Here is an 18,659-nt window from a genome sequence, read left to right on the forward strand (position 1 = left end):
AATGAATAATAAGTTACTTATCTACATACAATTTGGTGACGTAATAACTAACATTTAAAAGCTTACCAAAAGTTCGTAGTATTTAACCTCTATCCCAGTTGATTCTGCCAATGTACGATAAAGAGGAAAGCCAGGCCTGGGAGCGAGGATATTTTGACCAGGATTGGCTAACACAGTCATACACATTTCCAACGCATGAGAACAGCCACTGTTTAGAATAACATCCTATAAAATAGAGTAGAAAAACACTGGTAATATAGTTTATTTTGTTTTTAAAATAAAACACCATAAAAACGAAAAACGAAACTAAAACCAAAAAGAGACATTACATGAAATCATATCAATGTGACCTTTAAACAGTTATATTATTCTAGAATTTACAGAATGCTCCGAGTTTTTTAAAGAGCTATAATATATCATTTAAATTTTAATTTTTCAGTAAAAAAATATGCATGAAACAGCAGGTAGATAACAATCTACTAAATCATTTGATTATATCAAAGTTCATCGCTTGTCAGCTAGAAATATCCGTGGTCGTGCCCTTGTAAAGGCATACCAGTTGATGATAATTATGTTGAAAATAAATACAAAATTCAAGGAAAGAAAAGTCGTCCATAAATGTTTTAAATTTAGAGATTCACTGAGTGGAATTTGAGATGATTTTAAAGTATTTAAAATTGAAAAGATATTAATAATCGTGATTATAATTTATGCTTTACATTTCGCAAGAACGTTCTAGCAAAACAACAGCCAAGAGTCTTGCATAAATCTTTCGTATCTGTATGTTAGTAACCTACAAAGAGCATTGGTTATGTAACGTAGTTTTGTGCATTCCTATCACATGAGATTTATAAGCTGGTTTAAAATCTAACAGAAAAGCAATGAGAGACCCAGGAAGAGGGAGCTTAACGTTTCGTAATTCTTCTTCCCGCTGCGCAGCCTGGATGATACTAAATCCGATAACAACCAGATATGATAATCACGATATTCACAAGGAGCCAGAGTTTTGAAATTAGTATACCAAGGTGACCTTGACTTCAAAAGTTGTATTTTACATTTTGAATATAAGTTTTTACAGGGAATGACGTACATGGTGTATAATTACAACAGCCTCACGCCTTATAAGTACGCCATTTTCAGAGTGAACACTACGAATGAAAAGTTGTTTGTGTTTAAGCGTGAAACGCTGTATCTACTTTGGGTATCGAACCCCGATTTTTAGCCTTTAAGCCCTCAAGCATACTGCTGAGCCGCTGGACTTAGTATTAACTGAGAATAATTTTCCAATGACAAGCGTAGCCAAATATACAATTGTTCAAATACGCATAACATTATTTGTCAACAATAAACAGGTGTAGCGCTATGGTTAGCATGCCCGGACTGTAGATCCGATTATTCATGATTCGCAGCCCGTGATGGAAAACACTCGCTCCGTAATTTGGGGCCGTGATGGTTAAATATAACAGTGATGGTCAAACTACTTGAGTTGTGTATTCCATTTAGTACAAGATTAGGGACGACTATAACCATTTATGTCAGTATATGTAGTACTTTCGCAAATATTGTGTTATTCTATTTATAAAGCATAAGCTACGAAATTTTATAAAATCATATGAGAACCTTTCAAACAATCAAAAAATCATCAAACTAAATGTAGAGTGTAAGCTAATGGAATCGGATCTTAATTAATGAATTCGTGATCTAATTTCATATAAATTCTGATTCAAATAAATTGCGGCCTTTTCTGGAATTGTCTGACAATTCTACAACAATTTACTCATACTTGACATTCAATATCGTTTACCATCCACGAGAAAAAGGATTTTATTGAAATGTTAGTTTAAAAATAAGCTATCATCACAGCATTATATCACAGAGTAGATTTTATTAAAGTATTTCTTTGTAGACGCAGTTATCAACGAAAGTGCCTTCCTTTTCTGTTGCAACACTCACTAAAGAAAAACAAATAATTTTTTAAGTTTGTTTTTGATTGTTTTATATTTGAAACTTATTCCATTTGTTCTAATTTTTATTGGTTAAATCTGAAATATATCATTTTTGTGGTAATTTCAACTGTTTTATTTATTGCTCAGCTATAAAAATACTGCCTAGTTATAAAAAATATTACCCAGTTATGATTGGATACTTACAAAGGGGATATATTGTTGAGCAACACATTCATAGCAACGTTATAATAATCTACATACGAAGGGGATACATTGTTGAGCAACACATTTATAGCAACGTTATAATAATATACTTACAAAGGGGATATATTGTTGAGCAACACATTCATAGCAACGTTATAATGATCTACATACAAAGGGGATATATTGTTGAGCAACACATTCATAGCAACGTTATAATAATATACTTAAAAAGGGGATATATTGTTGGGCAACACATTCATAGCAACGTTATAATAATATACATACAGGGGATACATTGTTGAGCAATGCGCTTTTATAATAATGTGTTTTAACACTGTAATGTGTGTGGTGTATACGTAAAAACTCGGATCTCGGAAACTGCCGCACCGATCATTACAAAGGGGATACATTGTTGAGCAACACATTCATAGCAACGTTATAATAATCATGTGGATTATTGTAACGTTGCTATGAATGTCTTGTTCAAGAATGTTTCTTCTGTTATGTAGCTTATCCAGCACTGGCGGGCGAAGCGAAGCAGAGCTGATTATAAAAACTGGGGTACAGGCGTTCTTCACATATGCGCTCTATATTAATATATACGGTAAGTAAATAGCAAGGAAAACTTTTCTCGTGAGGACGCAATTTCCTGCTAAACAAGTTGATCAATCCAGACTAAACTTGGCAGATCAAATTCATAATCAACTTTCCTATATATTTTATATTTTGGCTATTATGGGAAACAAGCCAAAATGCTGAACATTTTATTATTGTATATTTTGGCTATTATAGGAAACAAGCCAAAATGCTGAAAATGTTATTTACAATTTTTGACTTGTAGAATTGTCTTCAAACTCAACTACTTAGAATAGCTACCGCAGTAATGATATAGGCGTTATGCTGTAAAATATAACAATTTTTATTTGATGGTTAATATACAAACCGTTAATGAGGGAAGAGAGGTCTAGATAGCATCTAACCATCCCAGATCGCGCAAACACAACCAAATACCTATCCTATATATTCCATTCCGCATTGTAGCTGGTTGTTTTAATACTATATATTTAGGTTATTGTGGGAAACAAGCCAAAATGCTGAACATTTTATTATTGTATATTTTGGTTATTATGAGAAACAAGCCAAAATACTGAACATTTTATTATTGTATATTTTGGCTATTATGGGAAACAAGCCAAAATGCTGAACATTTTATTATTGTATATTTTGGCTATTATGGGAAACAAGCCAAAATGCTGAACATTTTATTATTGTATATTTTGGTTATTATGAGAAACAAGCCAAAATGCTGAACATTTTATTATTGTATATTTTGGCTATTATAGGAAACAAGCCAAAATGCTGAACATTTTATTATTGGATGTTTGATCAGTTTACGAGATCAGAGCTCAAACACTGATCCTATTTCCGTGAATGTTAAGCTTATAGCCTTTAGTGGTATTTTGCCACTTCTCTTTATTTGGTTGTGTAATAATCCTACACTCACAAACAGTTCCATTGGCAAATCATCACTTTTCACTAGTTTACGTTATCAGACGCGTATCTAACATAAATAACCTTTTACATACACTTTTGATATCTTAATCTAATTTTATGGTCTATCGTAGGTGGACAATTTCTTATGGTACATACTGAAGAGAGATTCTTAGAGCTATCATCATCGTGTATGATATAACGAACTATAGAGATTTGTAAATTATTTTTGTAAAGTTTTGGTCAAAATATTTGAATGAGTAATCTAGAAGTCTGTTCGAGAATAAAACCAGGTTTGTTTTTGGAACAATTGTTTTAATTCTATGTTTTTGGCAATATTCAATTAGCTGGTTTAGTTCTGGATGTAGGTTTGTGGCGGCTATTGAGGGGGTCATGGGACTCTTCCATACTGCCACATCGTCTCGAATTGAGAAGCAGGACTACAATTTGGATCTGTTAAATGGCATGCCACTTAAATACATGATGAAGAGGATAGGGTTAACTATCCCTCCCTGGGGAACATCTGCCTCAGGAGTAATCTACTCTGAGTAGGTGCCCTCCACGTTCTACAATGCGGAGAATAAATATATTGCTGCTGTTTAAGTTCCCGCTCTTTTCTAATTCACACCATTTAATTTCCGGTTTATACTAGGGTTAGAATAAGCGGTTAAGCATGAATTAGAGAAGTATTTCATAATTAATGTACTTTTAGAATATTTCTTACTTCTTGATGTAGAACATAGTTTTCCGTATAAGCAAAATTCAAGATTATTAAACTTAATGCATTAAATGTAACAAATTCAGAGTGTAGAAATCTTGACAACATCTCTACTGTGAAATGGGCTACTTTGAACAAAAAGTTATGCAAATACTTTGCCATTTTTGCCAAGAATCTTGTCTCGATTTCTACGCCTCCTCAGTTCCGATCCATTTCCCCTGTCTTGCAACAATATTTTTTTTGAGAATGAATGCTACTGAAAATCCTCGCAGAGCTTTTGCTCATTTTAGGCAATTGGTGCATGTTTTCCACGTTTTCAAGAAGAAAAAAGACGAAGGAGTGCAGTCTCCTTAAAATAATATTCAAAACGTTTAAGGTAAGACATTTAAAGTGCATTAGAAAAGCTTCACAGAGAAAGCCCATTATGGACTGAAAGTTCATATTTACTTTCACTGGATCTGTTGGGCTTTCACCAAGGACAGAGCTGGGTATACAATTGGCCGCCCAAAAAAATTAATAAGTTTGCACATCAACTTAATTAAAACGTTACTATGATTACCGATTACCTTGCTCAACAATGTGTCCCCTGTGTATGTAGATTACTGTAACGATACTATGATAATGTTGTTTAACAACGTGTTTCACTCTGTATGTAGATTACTACAACGTTACTATTATAATGTTGCTTAGCAGTATCTTTCACTCTGTATGTGAATTACTATAACGTTATTATGATTGTCTTGCTTAACAATGCTATTGTATGTTATTGTGTAAGTTACTGGTGATACTAACACACTGTACATTACTAGCAGTGTTTAGTAATACACTTTGATATGTCTTATGCTCATTCATTCAATTTAAAAAAAAATATATATATATATTGGAAGAAACAACATCCAAAACATGCTGACAAATATCGCCAACAAGGTTTGCCTGATATTTATCCAAAGCTGATGCCAAACTTGAGAATTAGACGCATTAAAAAATATTAAAAGTTTAAAGAATGGATTGCCTAGTAACATAATAAGCGTACCATGAAGAACATTGTTGCATAGTAATATGATAACAAGAACCATTAAGAAAGAGTCGCTTAGTAACATTAGCACCAGAAATGGTGAGAACAGTGTTGCCTAGTTGTATAATACTAACATGATAACCAGAACTATTAAAAACAGTGTTGCCTAGTTGTATAATACTAACATGATAACCAGAACTATTAAAAACAGTGTTTCCTTCTTACATAATAACCAGAACTATTAAGAACAGTGTTGCCTACTAACATAATAACCAGAACTATTAAGAACAGTTTTTCCTGGTAACATGGTAACCAGAACCAGTGAGAACAGTGTTGCCTCGTAACATTATAATCAGATCCATTATGATAACTTTCTACGCCTGGTTAACATGATCCATGCACAATTTATTATTCCTTCAAGCCAAAACACTGAGCCACAAGTGGGAATAAGTTTCCTCCAAGTCGAACCTCTGTATTGAATTTGATGTCTAGGTATGGTTTTTAACCAGAATCGAAAATTAAAATATGTTTCAGTACTACGTTTTTTTTTTTTGTTGTTGTTGTTGTTTTGTTTTTTTGCCTCTAGGAGAACACAGCTGGTTAACGCTCTGAATCGTAGCGCCTGACTTCTTACAGTTCTTTGTGATGCAACAGTAATAATCTTGTGGTTACATTATCTGTTTTGACCAATTCAAGTGAAGGTTTTTTTTATTTTTATTTCCTCTGTTCTGTGGGGGAAAAAAAACACCTTCTAGGATAATAAGCGTCGCCTGTTACTGCAAAACATTTATCTAGCAAGTCCTTTAATATTGTTTGTTTTTATTTGTTTGTTTTTAATTATGCACAAAGCTACACAAGGGCTATCTGTGCTCTGCCCACCACGGGTATCGAAACCCGGATTCTAGCGTTGTAAGTCCGCAGACATACCGCTGTGCCACGTGGGGGGGGGGGGGGAGGCAGTCCTTTAATAATTAAAACTGTTTCGCCAAAATTTCAGTAATGGGTGTCGTTAAGACTATATAGATTAGGAGCAAACAAAAAGATAAAAACACAAGACTGGAAATGTCATATCTGAACGAATAGTCATGAGAATTTTTAGCCGCGGCATAGTGAGTCATAAAAAGGCTCCGAGTTTTTTCGTATTTTTTTTTCAAGTACAAACTTTTAGCTCATACTTCCGTCATCTCTTGGCCGATTTGAGATCTAATTACAGTTTTGGACTCAGGAGGTCAAACCCTTTCGATTGATATATTTGACCACTCCTAAGGTCTCATAAATTAGTTTACTCCAATACTGCCTAAACGAATTTCAATTCAAGTGTAGGCTGGTACGATCAATCGTAGAAAGAATAACTATACATCAAATTAATCAAGAAAATAATTCATTTTACGCAATTCCTAAAATTTCATATCAGTATCAACCACAATCCATCAGTCTTCATATGTGCTGAACGGTCAATATGACAAGAAATAAAACTTACTGTGAACAGAAATGTTTCTTTTTCTCAGGAAATTTTACGATAAAAAACAGGGACTTCTTCAATCGACTGATTGAAAAAAATTATATAAAAGATGGAGCATGAACGGAAAGAACGCATAAAGAGCGGAGAAAACTTGTTTGAGTATATATTTGTTATTTGTTGTCTGAAAGAGATCACAAAGAGCAGCACAGTTATATATATTGGTCAAACATAGACTCAATGAAGCCTGAGTGTCAAATAAAAGTACAATAGAATTTTAACTAAACTTCAACTGTTAAAGATGGCGACCATAAGGTCAAGTAGTGATATCTAAGTACTACTTAAAATGGTGAAATTATTAATTCAAGACTAAGAAGATAGAGGTAGAAAATTAAAAGACCAGGAAGAACAAAACAGATAATTAGAAGAGTGTAACAGAAATTTAAGAAAGGATTTAAAAGAAAGAAACGTCCTGCTTAAGGAAGAATTAAAATCAAGAATAAATCAGTTTGAAGGCAAGACTGATGAAACTTTCAGAGTTGTACAGATAAATTACAACAGTGGGATTTAAGAAATATTGAAAGTGAAGAAAATAAAGATGTCAGTAAGGTAGAAAAGAGAAAAAAGCATTATCGAGATAGAAAAGAACATTGATAACAGAATAAAACATGGGGAAAACTAATCATTAAAGCAAATAGTAAACCAGCCACATCTTTTTCTGCATTTGCTCAAGAGATCCAACCAAAAACGCCATCTCCTACCACATATGATATAGGAAAACTTATTTGGTCTACCTATATTACTACTACTCCTGTACTATCTGTTAATGAATGACCTCCCTGGACAGCTCTAACCAAGACATTACCAAATACAGTTCCAGAGTTTAAATGGTAAATTCAACATGAGCCAATCGAAAAAGCAACAACCTATGATGGCAAGGTACCAGAGGGGTCATAGCAAGCTCAGCTTGAAATAATTTCAACAGTGAATGGGTGGAATAGTAAACAAAATCCACACATCTTACTCCCCATCTAAAAAGACCACCTTTGACATTATTAAGTAACCTTCCAGCTGAAAGCCGTAACAAGTACCAAGCATTGGTAGTCACTTTGTCCAACAGGTTCAAAGTGTTGCACCAAAACGAAGTATCGAGAAACAAAGTTCAGTAACAGTATGTAGAAGAAAGAAAGTGACCTTAGTTGCACTTGCAGAAGATTTGGAAAGACTTGCCCAATTATCCTTCCCAAACGCTTCTCGTGAAATGATGGACTCATTGACACATGACCAACTTATAGATGCCATAACGTACGATAATATGAGAATTAGGCTGAGGCACAGAAGATGTATGTCTCTAATGGAATCTCTGCAGTTGTCAATGGAACTATAATCTGCTAGAGTTGCAGATAAACTACTAACAGGGACATCTAAGAGTTATGGAAATATTAGATCCTGTAAAATTGAAACATTAATTCCCCCAAGAATAATCTAGAAGAATTGAAAGAATTAATCAACAACTGGGAATACATCATCTTAAGAGAATAAGCTCATTATATGAATCAGATCGTCCACAATTCCACGTGCTCATTGGTGGAAAACCTTGCAGCATGCTGATTGACGCTGTGTCTACAGTTACAATCATTCGTCCTGTTTTGTTAATGAAGAAGGAAGATGAATTGATTCACACAGCAGGTGTACACAAAGTTTCAGCAAAAGGGAAGTTGGAAGTTAACCTTCTCTACACCTCATGATGTGGGGAATTAACAGTGACGAAGAGTTCACCTTGAGAACTGATTTCATGAAGAGACATGGATGTGATGTCAGGCTAACTTCGGATAGCTTCACAGTCAGTGATCAAGAAATCTCTATACTACATGGCAATTACTACACCATGGGATAAACTTTCAGTGGAAATAGGGATAGTGGCCTTTGCACTATAAAGAAATGAAATACTTGGACCAAGAGTTATTAACACTAGTTCTTCATCTAGTGAATGGGTCAAAGTGGAACCAATGCTTAAGCATATTCAAAGAACTTGGTGGTTAGACAATTCATAGATGTGAAGAATATATATGTACATGATTTCACCCAGAAAATGCCTACATCAGCTGTTAATAAAATGAAATGTAGCTGTGGTATAATTACTGATAAAACTAAATATCATCAAAGCGGCATGGTATGTCTGAACAATTCTCATCGCAAGAGATTATAAACTTTAAAGTTAAGTAATTTTCGAAGAAGAGGTAATCCAAACCAAAGATCCATCGTGATCATCTTTGGCAGTGCATCGGTGAGAGAACGGTAAACTCCACAGAAACACTTTTCAGTGGAAACTCAATCTGCTGAGAAACCCAGAGTTTCTTATGAGACTGCCTCCAGAGGATTATCAAGGACGGAGACGCCAGAGAATTCACCTGACACACCTACTCATGAAGAACAACCCCAGCGACAGAATGGCCAGTTAAGACAAGGCACAAGACAAGATCCCATTCATATACAATAGGCCTCAAAAGATAAAACCACAAAAAAATATTGATGAATGAACAATTTAGTGTGTGTGTTTTATTTTAGGATTGTTAATGGACTTCGTAATCCAGGAAGTAGGCAATGTTTTGTAAGCCGTATGTTTTTAATGTTGCAATTTAGAAGTTAGCTAGAGGGAGCTTTGCGTCTTAATGATAATGTTAAGTTCGGGAAGTTAAAATAGATCTAGATAGAGCATCTAGAACGATATAAGGTTGTAACGCAAAGTCTTCTTTTAAGAATTTGACGTAAAGTTCAATGGAATAACTACGAAAGATGCCCCCTCCCCACATAAAAAATAATCGGGCCCCCTAAATTTATTCCTTTTGTAGGGAATTCGTAAGTTTGTCAGGTAAAGTTCTAATATATTCGAATATAGATTATATAAGTTGTTCCATGAAGCATTAGTTAGAATTGAGTTGAAGTTAGTTAGAAAGCGAGTTGTGTAAAAAGTGAACATGTGTTAGAAGATATCACGTTACTTTGTACAAGTAAGTTGACTTTTACAAAAGTTTATTATAATATTCACTGAAGACAAAAGATTATCGTCTCTCATCTAAATGTTGTTTATAAATATAATATAGCCAAAGTATAATAAAACATTAAAATAAATTTACGGTAGTGAGATTGTTTCAAAATAGATGCTCAACATCATCACTCATCTAACAAAATCCTGTGACGTTCTTTCACGGTGTGACGCAAGCAAGGTTCTGAAGAAAGCTGCAAGGTGGCAAAAGTATTTATTACAGGGGGAAAAAAATGAATATTCAAAACGAAATAAACTTTTAATAGCTATATCTAATTTCGGAATCTTCAACTATCACATCTAAATACAAATAAATAGTCTATTTTATAATCAATATCGTGCAAAATGTTTCTTCGATAACGTATATTTCATTTGTATTTTTGCTAATAAAAATACTAATTAAATATCATACATTATCGAAGAAACATTATTTTTTGGACATAAAGGATATGATATGAGGAAATTATTTTCCAAATGTGGTAAATATTTTGTCTATTATTTCTGCACAGTCATAAGAAGAGGTTAAAAAGAAACACAAAAGCACACGTTTCTTTAATAATTTATATGGCAAACAAAATCTAAGTAATAAAACGTTTAGCCTTGAGTAGTTTCTACCAGTAGAATGTAGAAAATGTTAATCAATACTGAAAGAGAAAAACAATACGTCTGCCTTACCTTGGCCTCAATAGATGCTCCTGGACAAGACGTATAAACTGCCACGGCTTCGCGAGCTTCCTCCAAACCTATGGAATAATAAGAAAAAGAAAAATCTACCAAATAGTTTGTTCACTTTATAATACTTCAGTTAATTTTACTTTCTCTGATTTGTCTGACCTCTGATTTATAGGTACATAAATAATTAATTGGTTGTCAGTGTAGCGCTTTTCCTTGCTGCTCTAAAGAGCATCAAATTATTCAAAAAACTTTTAACGAACTACTGTTTATTAATATATGTTATTGTTGGTTTTTGCTAAGGGAAAGCTTGTTTCTCTTTCTTTCTTTTTATTTGAAGGGCAATCTGCCCTTAAAACAAAGCTCCACCTGCGTTTTGCCCACCATTTGTATCGAAACCAGCGTTTTAGCGATATCAGCACTCAGATGCACCACTGAGATACGGGACATTAACATGAGAAAAACCAACATACAATATTTCTCCCAATACCTCTGTAGCAAATAAAAATATAAACAGAAAAAACAACGATTATATTCCTGACAGAAACAACATAAATTAAACAAACACAAGTTATAGAAAAAAATATTGATTAATTGTGAATCAATAAAATTTGTTTGGTTTTCATGTATAGTCCTTTACTCATTAGTGTACTGATACGTGAGTAGCGAATCTAAGAATAGGTTAGTTCTCTTTACGTCATCTTCTCTTCACTGGAATTCACGTTTTGCTTGAGGAAAAGAAATTCATAAGTGAATCAATAACACTGTTGTCTTATTTGTATTAAGTAATAAATACCTTTGGCCTATATATATAAAATTGAGCTGACTTTATAATCAAAACATATATAAAAGTGAAGACTACGTTTTCTTGTAAATTACTCTTTTGTTTGAAAGCTTCTATGGAAAGAAAGAAGTTGGTTAACGTCTATTTATTTTGAACTTTGATGTTAATCATCCTAAAATACAAGTTCTATGTGTGCATTCAATGATTATAATACTCACATTAGCATGGCACCAATACGAGTCAGATAATAAAAGAAAATGAGTAAAAAATTGAATCTATACTAAACAAGTATACAATTAACGTTAATATGTTATCTATATTTATTGATTACTTATTTACACACATATATTATATACATATGTATATATAGATCGTCAAATTACTTAGAGAAAATTATGTATTTTAGTTCAGTATTAGTTCACTACTCCAAAGAAGTGCTAGGAAATTAAGCACGTGTCTGACATTTCGTACAAAACATAAAAAAAAACAAGCCTGACAAGTTAATACCTTGTGTCTGAGCATGCGTATACACACTATAACTGCACATTATTACTGAGGTTCTTTTTATATAAAAGTTTAAAATACGTAGGTGTTACTTTTAATGTTAGAAATGAAGCACTAGAACCAAGTAAAAACACGTTTTACTAGGAAAAGCTTATAATGATTGTACGAATTTTGCGAAATAAGACCTCATTGTTTGTCAACGAAAAAAAAATCAACATGTAACTTATTGTCGTGACTGAGGTTCTGAATTACCAACTTGTAAAGTGGCTTTTTCCTTCACGATTGGTTGCACATCTGTAAGCAAAGTAATATTTTCCAGAAGAAAGTTATCTGGTGAAAATGAATCAGTCTCATCTAGGTCAGATTTTGTATCTAGCTGAATCAAAAAGTCAGTAACCTTACATGTTCTTCTCCCATACACGTGGGCGGGACCACGTAAACACAACATGTAACGATTTGAGTTGCAAGTAGTCTGAGATTGTTTTAGGTGTAACTTTAAAAGGGATTGAAGCAAGACGAAAAGTATTTAAGTGGCGCTCATTGGTTCTTTAGAACGAATCTATTCTTCTTTTTTGTCTTCTGTTTTATTCACGATGTTTCTTTTTAATTTTCATTAACTTACAGGTTTTAGTTACAGCTGAGCAATGTTATAATTTGATAAACGTCATTTTCTAAAGCTAATTATGAGGTTACCATGCGGATTAATACTCATATAAGTTTTGGAGATACGTGTGAATACTCCTTTTGTCTAAAAAATGTATAGTACGTGACATTAACTGAAGTTTCATCTCTTCTATTACTGGTCATGTCAAAAATGTCTAATCCGGAAGTCACGGGCACATGATATTTACAGAGTTTGATCACTCTGTTTTGTTGTTGTTATTATAAAATCTTTGCTGTAAAACTTTTATTCATACGAACTCACACCTACGAAACATATTGTTACGTCTCTGGTCGTTTGTTAATTTTCCGTAGAAATTCTTTCCGAAGAAACTTCTGCGATACAAGTCCTTTCTTAAGTAAAACTAGTTTATTCTTTCTCAATTCAACTTTGCAATACACTTAATTTCCACATTCACTTTAACTTAAACACACACTATAATTCACAACGATTCACGAACTTTAATTCCGCTGTCGTAACAATATACTCATAATACTGGAACACAAATGAACTTCAACTAACCATTATACATACAGTAATAAGATGAAAGAGATCTTGAATAATTAGGTAAATTGTACATCATTATCTTGTGAGAACTACCACCAAATAAACGAGTTAGTATTTATTAGCAAGTGACTATGTGTAGATCAGAGAACACTCTTTTGAATGTGAAAATGGGCAATAACAACTATATATTATAAAAATAACATGAGTGTAATTTCTGATGTAGCTTTTAAATTAGGGCAAGAATACCGAGTCTCGGTGATTGTAACCTTAGGCGTGAAAATACCGATATTCACTCTCAGTAACGGTAATATCTGATACAGCTATAAGTAAAGCCGAAAGATTTACAAACATGTTTAGTGTTTTTAATTACAGATTAAATATATGAAGTTTGTTTTTCAAGTGAGATAGTTGTAGAACTCGGTATTATTCAAGGTATCTTACCTACGCTCGTTCCATAACCATTGAACTTCTTTGAGCGTACGCTATCCACAATAGCTTCTGTAATCTTTTCACATGGTTTCAGGTTGCCAAATACTGTGGGATCACCTATATCATAACCAAAACAAAATTTTACTATAAGCAGAAGAACTTATAAATCCATGGAATGTGTGTATCAGATTCATAAGCTGGTATATAAACAACAGATACATGTAACCAAACCCATAGATAAAAACATCTCTTCAAAAATTTTTCATTAAACACTTTTCGACACTAAGACTATTTTACTTGGAAATTCAGAAATAAAGTTCCTAGTCTGAAAGAGCTTCCAGTAGGTTTTATTCACATATATTTTTTAATCAAATAAATCTTATTTTAATGTCTAAAACGAAAAATCAAAACATTTTGCAACCAAATATGATAAACTAAGGTGCTGGTATCTTTGAAATAATAAAAAATATTCAGATATGATATTGAATTTTATGAAATAGCACAGAAGAAAAAGCTCATAATGACGTGTTTTTTATTCCTTGTTTTTTTTTGTCTCTTAAAAGATTAAAATATATCATTTAAAATAATAGTCCGCTTCAAATATCTCACTTTAAATGTAAAAATATAGTGTTATGACTCATTTTATCGTTGGGCTGGTTCTTTTAGGTTATTTGGTAAAAATAATGCCAAGTCCTGTCCATAGAAATATAATGAATTAATATATATCTTCGATAACATTTGCTACAGGCTACGTTCACTTTGACATAGGTTGCAGGCTTAAGCTCACAAACAACGTTTGAACAGATTATATGCCTAACTCAAAAATGAGTTTCTTACAGAATTTCCTCGATATTCAGTCAAGTAACTAAATAGATGCGATATTACTAACGCTGAACTGAATCATTCACTGAATACTTAATAACTCATTAACTGCTCATTTATTTATTACTCATTATTTCGTCTGTTTACGTTATTCTTATGTATATCGTACTCGCCTTCTGCTCACTACAATAATTTTCCTGATCATAACTTCATGCACTCTCTAGCAAACATCTAAATTAAAATCGGGTTTCGATACTTGTGGTAGGCACAGCACAGATAAGTCTTTGTGTAGGTTTGTGCTTAACAAAAAACAAACAAACCAAATGGAACTTCATATTTCGCCTGTAGAAATTACATCAATATATAAACTTTCAAAGAGTTTGGGTGACCCACTAAATGAAAACGTGATATAACTAACAATCAGTTAACAGCTAGAAACATGCTGTATTATATAAACGTCTTACTTCTTTTCATCCTGCATAGCTTGTAAGATAGTTCGTAGACACAGATACGATACTTTGCTATATTTTCAGTTCACTTCAGCTCGTTTTAATGACAGCTCGGATAATCTAACGGGCTTACAGTGATGCGTGTGGGTGTGTTTTATAGCAAAGCCACATCGGGCTATCTCCTATGTCCACCGAGGAGAATCGAACCCCTGATTTTAGCGTTGTAAATCCGTAGACTTACCGCTCTTCCACCGGAGAATTATTGTGATATGACTCTCTTAAGGTAGCCAAATGCCTCGTCATCTAATTAGTGACGCGCATGAATGGATTAACGAGATTTCCACTGTCCCTATCTACTATCTAGCGAAACCACAGCCAAGAGAACGGGCTTGGAAAAATAGTGCCTCTTTCTAAGTATTAACACAATTTAACCACATGTCAAATAATTCCTGAATATATAGATAATTAAACATCTATACATCTACGTCAAAAATCTCAGGTGCAATGGTTTTAATGAATTTCACGGGCCAGGTGTGATTTAGTGATCAGTGTACCGAATCGTGAATCTGGGATCCGTGATTCGCGTTCCGTTGCCTTGGAAACCACGCTCTGCACATTGAGGCCATAGATGCGCTGTAATAGTGACTGTCAAATCCCGTCATTCCATTACCTAGCCCTAGTGCTTGCGGTTCGCATTGTTGAGTAGTTGTTTGAAAATTAGAGACGGCTAGCACAGATAGCCCTTGTGTAGCTAGACTCAAGTTTCCGAAAACAAAAATGATGAATTACTGCACTTTTCAAACTTAATTTTATAGCGCCATCTTCAAAAATGCTGAATGTACGAATTATTCATAATATTTTGAATTTACAAGTCTCATTGGGGCCACGTTACAGAATCCTAACGTGTAGAACGTTTTGAAAGATAAAGTGTTCCATGTAGCTCAGTAGCATAGCATTTTAACTCTGTTATTATTGGAGTATTTGGGAAAACTAAAGCCACATTATTCGCATTGAATACTGTCGGTATGTTTGAATTAACAATACTACAGCTAACGCTGCTGTTCGCCTACATCGTCACACTAGCACTGCAATATTTACAACTACTGCATTATTTTAACTTAGTAACCGTCACCATTTGTATAGAGTTCAACTATTTCGTTAACTATCATTGTAGGAAGCAAAACTGTCAACGTACTAGACAGCCTACTGGCTCAGTATTCAACAGTTCAGAATTATTTTTGGCGGCCATTCAAGATGGGAAGAAACAAACAACTGTTTAGAGTTTTGTTTCAATTTACTTTTCTTATAAAAATATTTCAGTTTGATGCTTTAATAATTCCTTCTATGCAGTATGCTCATACGAAAATTTTCAGTGTTTTGATGAACAAGGAAAACTATATTTTGTATTTTTTCGGTGATCTATTTTAAAATATAAACACTACTACTGATTTATAGACTAAGTTTTACAAACATTTTACACACAAAAAAATTGTCACTACTCTCAACGAAATTAATAAAATCGGCTACTTTATTTATCTTCATTGATGTTATTTTTTTATATCAGCCCTAGAAGCCCAGTTGAGAACTACCTGAGAAATATATTTCGATATTATATTTCTTAATAGATCAAATGTGTAATAAGTTGTCTTTATAAGTAACACTTTTCACAAAAGAGAAAATCTATTTAAGAATAGAGGTGTATTATTTTGTCTTTATTTCATCGTGTGTTATAGCTGCTCCCCAATGGCACAGCGGTATGTCTGCGGACTTACAACGCTAGAACTGGGGCTCCGATACCCGTGGTGGGCAGAGCACAGATAGCCCATTGTAGAGCTTTGTGCTTAACTTCAAACAAACAATCATTCTAAATACTGAAATATATTTTTATTATGAACTAAATATAAAATTACGCTAAATTATTGAACTTAAAACTAATAATTTAAATGCAAAAGAATATAAAAATCACAAACTCTTTCAGTTCAAAATGCTAAGCCTAATTCACGTAACGAGCTTTGTGCATAACTTCACACAAACAATTGTTACATCTAATGGTAAACTAAAATCTAATAACAAGCTGAACTAAGAATTATTAGACAATTTCCCTGGTGATAGTGGAATCCCGATATGGAAAAGATTTAAATTAGCCAGTATTTAAATATATTTAGTTTTGTAAAATTGACTTAAATATCTATAAAAACTATTTTAGAGAGCATTAATTATTTGGACAATTTTAAGATATTATTTATTAAGGATTAATTCCCAGTTTTACACAGGTTTAAACATTTTACACATCCTTTATATGTACACAAGCACGTAAACAACAAAGTGGAAGAATGATTTCCAACAACTCACCAATTGATAGGGCGATCATGTACTTCTTTGGATTTGGTGTAATTTTCATGTTCTCTACAATTTTGCGAATTGGATTCACGGTGTTGACGGCTAACTTTGAAGGCATTACATTCCAGGAACGTCTAGTCACAAAATTTGGCAACTCGTCATCAGAATCATGAATCTGAGAAGAGATATAAACAACTTTGGAAGGCATTTTTATGGTAGTATGTAACACGACACGGTTAATTCTTCTACCTATTAAGTAGGGCAGTTGTTTGATAACGGAGAATAGCAAGAAAAGAATAGGAAGTGATCAGATAGCTGTATAGAAATAACTGGTCAGGTTCTGTGGTTTGCTTTAGATTTTCTTGTATGACTTTGTAGTGCTGTCTTCTTGCATCAAGAATTTGCTAAAAAAAAAGCTTTAAAAGCACATAAATTATTATTCTGGTTAGATGCACTACAGAGTTATTTTGAAATAGAAGGGTGAAGAGTGCATATTTTTGCAATTTAGCAGTGTTTAAATACAACGTTTAAGTAAGACCTTGGGCTTTATTATAACAGCTGTTGCAAAAGATAAATTGTATTTAAATAATTTCGTAATTTTATTGGCTACTAACGTGATAACGTCACACGAGCATGCATGGTTGCCTTGAAGATGTTGAAACAACCAATCATTGCTGATTTTTATTTGAAACACCTACTCACCTAGTTTATATATTAGACGAGGTTTTCTGATGAAATTATTTGGATAAACAAGAACAACACGATGGAGTTATTTCATACATTCCGTTGCTTGTAATTATCAAACCATAACATACATTTGGTGGACTTAAGTGTGGATACATGTGGGCCATGGTTAACGCAATTTCAGATTTTAACACTTGTGACGTCTCACCGAAACGATCTTGTCAGTATTTAAAAAGAAAAAAAATCTTTTTTTCTAAAATCGATGTGTAACTGTATGTAAAAAAATAGAGATTTATCAACAGCAGTTTATTGAAACATACTGTTTATAACATTATTTTATTGAATGTGTTTTCATTGTCTGCCGCTTAAATAGCACAGCTGTATTCAACTGACTACTGTAGATGGCAAGAATGTGATGTTAAACACTGTTCTTAAAATCAACAGTTGTCTGCCGAAGATCAAGATACAGCAACGTTTTCAGATAATTCCTTAACCAGAAATCTGTAGGTGTGAGATCTGATGGCCGAAAGTGCGTGAAAATTCCCTACTAATGGTTCATTCACTGAAAGCAATTGTGTAGTTGTTTTTTTACAGTATTGACAACATAAGCACAATGTTCTACTGAATGTTGATGATGTCATTGCTGGTAAACCCTAGCCATACAGTGACCTTTAGGTCACGATGGGACCGTTGAGCTAAAGCATATGGAATAGTCTTATCCCAGATAATGCAGTTGTGGGCGTTTACTGTCAGAATATTAGCCCCATCTGTATCTGTGCCTATAACTGTTGTTTTAGAGGAGAGGTTTGGGTAATTTTTTATTTAAAATGATTATTTTATTATTTTGTTCACCTATGTAATTGACATTTGGGTTTTCAAAGGAAGTATTAATTCCCGTACCATCGTTAAATCGGAACAATACAAAAAT

General features: G+C 33.3%; 2 protein-coding genes across 2 annotated transcripts in view; one reads left to right on the forward strand and one right to left on the reverse strand.

The window, feature by feature from the left end:
• The window catches only part of LOC106461800 (tyrosine aminotransferase-like), a 42,496-nt gene extending 25,062 nt beyond the window's left edge, over positions 1-17,434 (reverse strand). Inside the window, exons 1-4 of the mRNA XM_022388872.1 lie at positions 17,060-17,434; positions 13,449-13,553; positions 10,555-10,622; positions 67-225 (exon numbers count right to left, since the gene is read on the reverse strand). Of these exons, the coding sequence (XP_022244580.1) occupies positions 67-225; positions 10,555-10,622; positions 13,449-13,553; positions 17,060-17,255 (528 nt within the window). The 5' untranslated portion in view covers positions 17,256-17,434. The remainder of the gene's footprint in view (positions 1-66; positions 226-10,554; positions 10,623-13,448; positions 13,554-17,059) is intronic.
• The window catches only part of LOC106461801 (tyrosine aminotransferase-like), a 68,772-nt gene that overhangs the window by 6,451 nt on the left and 43,662 nt on the right, over positions 1-18,659 (forward strand). The gene's annotated exons all lie outside the window — the stretch shown is intronic.

This window comes from Limulus polyphemus, unplaced genomic scaffold (genome assembly GCF_000517525.1).
Source record: "Limulus polyphemus unplaced genomic scaffold, Limulus_polyphemus-2.1.2 Scaffold1034, whole genome shotgun sequence".
Taxonomy (NCBI): Eukaryota; Metazoa; Arthropoda; class Merostomata; order Xiphosura; family Limulidae; genus Limulus; species Limulus polyphemus.